At 35.6% G+C, this 4373-nt stretch overlaps 1 protein-coding gene across 1 annotated transcript in view; it reads left to right on the top strand.

Annotated features, from left to right (window-relative positions):
- LOC106867493 (calcium and integrin-binding protein 1) overlaps positions 1 to 4373 on the top strand; it is a 76262-nt gene that overhangs the window by 17456 nt on the left and 54433 nt on the right. Inside the window, exon 3 of the mRNA XM_014912378.2 lies at positions 864 to 963. Coding sequence (XP_014767864.1) covers positions 864 to 963 — 100 coding nt within the window. The remainder of the gene's footprint in view (positions 1 to 863; positions 964 to 4373) is intronic.

Genomic DNA, 4373 nt, shown 5'->3' on the forward strand with positions numbered 1-4373 from the left:
AGAACCGCTAATATTAGAAGTAAGAAGGTCAGGCTTGTGTAGGAAGAAAGATTGCAAAGATAAAGCGCTATACAAGAAATTGAAAACGAATGAGACTGAAAATAGGTGGGTAAAGAAAAGAATGCATGGTCAATTTCATAGGGATGTTGAAGATAAGACAGACAGAGAAAAAAGATGGCTGTGGATGACTAAAAGTGATTTAAAACCGGAAACGGAGGCTCTAATTTATGCTGCCCAAGAGCAAGCACTCAAAACAAACTACATAATAGACAGCACATCAGAAAGTGATAAGTGCAGAATCTGTAGACAAAACGGTGAAACCGTATGACATATTACCAGCCAATGTACACCACTAGCCCAGAAGGAATATAAAAGACACCACGACAATATAGCAAGGATTATCCATTGGACGCTTTGCAACAAGTATGGACTTGACAGAGCAAAGAATTGGTACGACCATTTCTCGTTTGCATTTGTTGTTTTGATTTCGCATATCAAAAATATCATAATAAACAACACCTTTCAAAACCGTTTTCCACACCACTTTCCACAAAAATATTTCATAATTCAGTGTTCTGAACATTGAACGATCTTTCAAGCTTACGGCATTGAGTTTTTTTTTTTTGTTTTTTTTTTTCCTTTTTTGGTCATTTGAATTTGGCCTTCTCGCGTCTTGTGATCGGCTCCTATTAAAGCAGAAGTGGTCTTTCTGTTGTCCCGTATGCCTTTTATTTAATTGTATTTCTTATCCAAATTATTTTTTTGTAGCTGAAAAAGAAAAGAAAAGAAAAGAAAATAGAATTAAAAAGACGATTAATTTTCTTCTTGTTGTTTATTATTTATTCCATTTCTTTTAATTACAGAGCTTTTAAAACATTTTGGAACTTGGATAAAGCCAATGTTTCTGTTGACAGAAATTGTGCGTTACCAATGGAAACAATTCAATCGTTACCTGAACTGAAAGTATGTATATCTACGTATGTAAACAGCTGATCGAAATACAATCTATTAGAAACGGTTCACCGAACAAACAATTAATTTAAGTGATATTTGCTCGATTTAACAATTAATCAAATTTCAACAAACATCAAAATAATTTCTTTATAAAAGAAGTTATAATTTCTTTTGTTTAAAAAAATAAACAAACATCAGTTGAGTGAAGTGCTAAAAATTATCAGATTTCTGCAAAATGTCTTAAAAAGTTCATTGATTAATTTCATAATTACACTTAATAGAGTCGAATATTTATGTGTAGTTATCGATAACCCTTCGATCCTGTTGAACTACTAATTCCGTTGTACAGTAAAAACATGAACACCGTTTTCATACTTTGATACGATTACAACAAATTTTGAAGTACTTTTGATAAAGGCCATAAAGAGACATCGATATAACCTACACTGGTTTTCAGATTGCAAAACATACGATTGTAAGCATGTGAAGGTGAGTGGCCTAGTGGTAAGGCTGTTGCGCTCACGATCGCTAGATCGTGGGTTAGATTCCCTGTCAGGGCGGCGCGTTGTGTTTTTGAGTAAAACACTTCATTTTATGTTGCTTCAGTCCCTCTTTCGATTAGGGGAGAATGTTGTCCTGCTCGCCTAGCCAGCGGGGTGGCGTCATTTGAAGGCTAAAGCAATGCAAATGCGCATCGTGACCAGCAATGTGCAACAACATCTGATAGCCTGGTCGGTCACGTGGTCAGGTGAAGCATACGCTTTTGTATGTGTCATATTTTAATAACGATATTTTAATGAAACGTCGTAATATAACTTCTTTTTCCGTTAGCCTAATTTTCGTATTTCAAATATTTCTAATAATTCGATTGCTGATTCGAACAACAATTATTTCGATCAAGTGCTTTTTCGCTGAACTACTTTTTGATCAGCTGTTTTCGATAAATTGAAACCAGATCTTATGGTTAAGTTTCTAAAATAAATCATTTATGATAGCCATAGAATTGTAATACATACATACATACATACATACATACATACATACACGCACACACACTCACACACACATGTAAATACATACATGTATACATATATCTACATATATGTATGTATGTGTGTATGTATTTACGTTTGTGTGTGCGTTTATGTATGAATATAAGTATGTATGTATGTGTGCAATTAAAACAATGAGAAAGTCATTATTTACTGCTTAAATATTTGGTGTATTATGTACACTAAAAAAGAATTTTTTTTTGTCTAAATTGAGTATTTTGCACCATTAAGCTACTGCATTAGGGTGTAATATTTTGCCTCAGAACGAAATACCACTAAACCTTTCGCCGCCTTTCCAATAATAACAACACGGCTTACAAAGAGCAAAGACGTGGTATGAGCGAACTCCAGAAGGAGTCACCGAGAATGAAGATTGCAAAATCCTGTGGGATGCAATGATTCAGTGCGATTACCTGACCATACACCGGAAACCAAGCATTGTTGCAGTGAATAAAAAAGAAAAAAATAAGTTGCATGATGATCGACATAGCATGTCCCAGTGACAAGATCAAAGAGAAACGAGAAAAATTGAACAACTACGACGATTTGAAGTGGGAAATTCGAAGGTTGTGGTTAAAGAGGAGAGTAGACGTGATACCAATAGTAAATGCTGCACTTGAAAGTGTCAGCACTCAACAACCAGCATGGCTCAAAGAGATTGGAACAATTGTTAAGATAGCACACCTACCAAAATCAGTATTGTTTGGAACTGTAAGAATTCTCCGCAGGTTTCTTGAAACAGTACCAGTAAACAAATGTAACCTAAGTCTGTTGGCTGTAGATTGCTGACACTTTCCATCATACCCAGCAAAATAAGATGAGAGTTTTCATCAAATAATAATAATAATAATAATAATAATAATAATAATAATAATAATAATAATAATAATAATAATAATAATAGTAACAAGCTTCTGATCTTAACTGCTTGGAAGTGTTATCATGTACATTGTTTTGTTTTGGTATAAAAAGATGGGCTACAGCAAATATTCTGCTCAATACCATAGATTTGCTTGTCAGTTGTTTGACCTTAACCAGTTGAGCATGTTCCTTGGTGGCTGACGATATGTGCATCTCTGATCATGAGCAGAAGTAGTGGGGAAACATCATAGCCATGTGTTCAGAGGAATTCTTTGGGGTTTGAATAATTCACCTTTGGAAACATGGGTGCTTTGCTCAACATCCTTAAACAAACTTTATTCAGAGACCTTTTGAGCGGGATGGGCTACTCGACCTGAAGAAAATTCTAACTGAGCCCCACCTGCAAGGTCATGCGCTGTTTATCTTGGTATGAGATCTCCATGTTGCGTACATATGATTGTGATGCATGTGCCTGGTGTACCCTTATGAGACGGGTAGTCATGATGGGTATACTGGGCTTCGTATATTTTACCCCAGTGTCACTTTGATGGCATGCACTGCTCTCACTCAATAATAATAATAATAATAATAATAATAATAATAATAATAATAATAATAATAATAATTATTATTATTATCATTATTATTATCATTATTATTATTATTATTACAATTTTGGCACAAGGCCAGCAATTTCGGGAGAAGGGGTTAGTCGATTACATCGACCCCAGCGCTCAAATAGTAATTATTTTATCGACCCCGAAAGGATGAAAAACAAAATCAACCCCGGTGGTGTACTAATTCAAAACGTCGGAAGAAATGTCGCTAAGCATTTTGTCTAGCATGCTAATGATTCTGCCAGCTTAACAATAATAAATATAGTAGTAGTAGTAGTAGTAGTAGTAGTAGTAGTAGTAGTAGTAGTAGTAGTAGTAACAATGATGGTGATGATAACAATCTTTTTTACTGTAGGCACAAGGCCTGAAATCTGGGGGAGGAGGATATCCGATCACGTCGACCCCAGTACTCGACTGGTTCTTAATTTATCGACCCCGAAAGGATGAAAAGCAAAGTGATAATCGGGTATTCAAACGGGTGGCAAAGGAGAAATCTTTTGCATACCGATAACGGTATGTTGGTGGATAAAGTGAAAGTATCGCTTTATCCACCAACATACTGTTATCGGTTTGCAAAACAAATGATGATATTTGTAATAGATATATTTGTTTTAGCATAGGGACAATTTCTTCGTTCTGTGTATATCTAGGAAACGATGATTCAATGTTTTCCTTCTTTTACTCTTTTCCTCTTTTACTTGTTTCAGTCATTTGACTGCGGCCATGCTGGAGTACCGCCTTTAGTCGAGCAAATCGACCCCAGGACTTATTCTTTGTAAGCCTAGTACTTATTCTATCGGTCTCTTTTGCCGAACCGCTAAGTTACAGGGACGTAAACACACCAGCATCGGTTGTCAAGCGAAGTTGAGGGGACAAACACAGACACACA

The sequence above is a fragment of the Octopus bimaculoides genome, chromosome 8 (genome assembly GCF_001194135.2).
Source record: "Octopus bimaculoides isolate UCB-OBI-ISO-001 chromosome 8, ASM119413v2, whole genome shotgun sequence".
In the NCBI taxonomy this organism is placed as follows: Eukaryota; Metazoa; Mollusca; class Cephalopoda; order Octopoda; family Octopodidae; genus Octopus; species Octopus bimaculoides.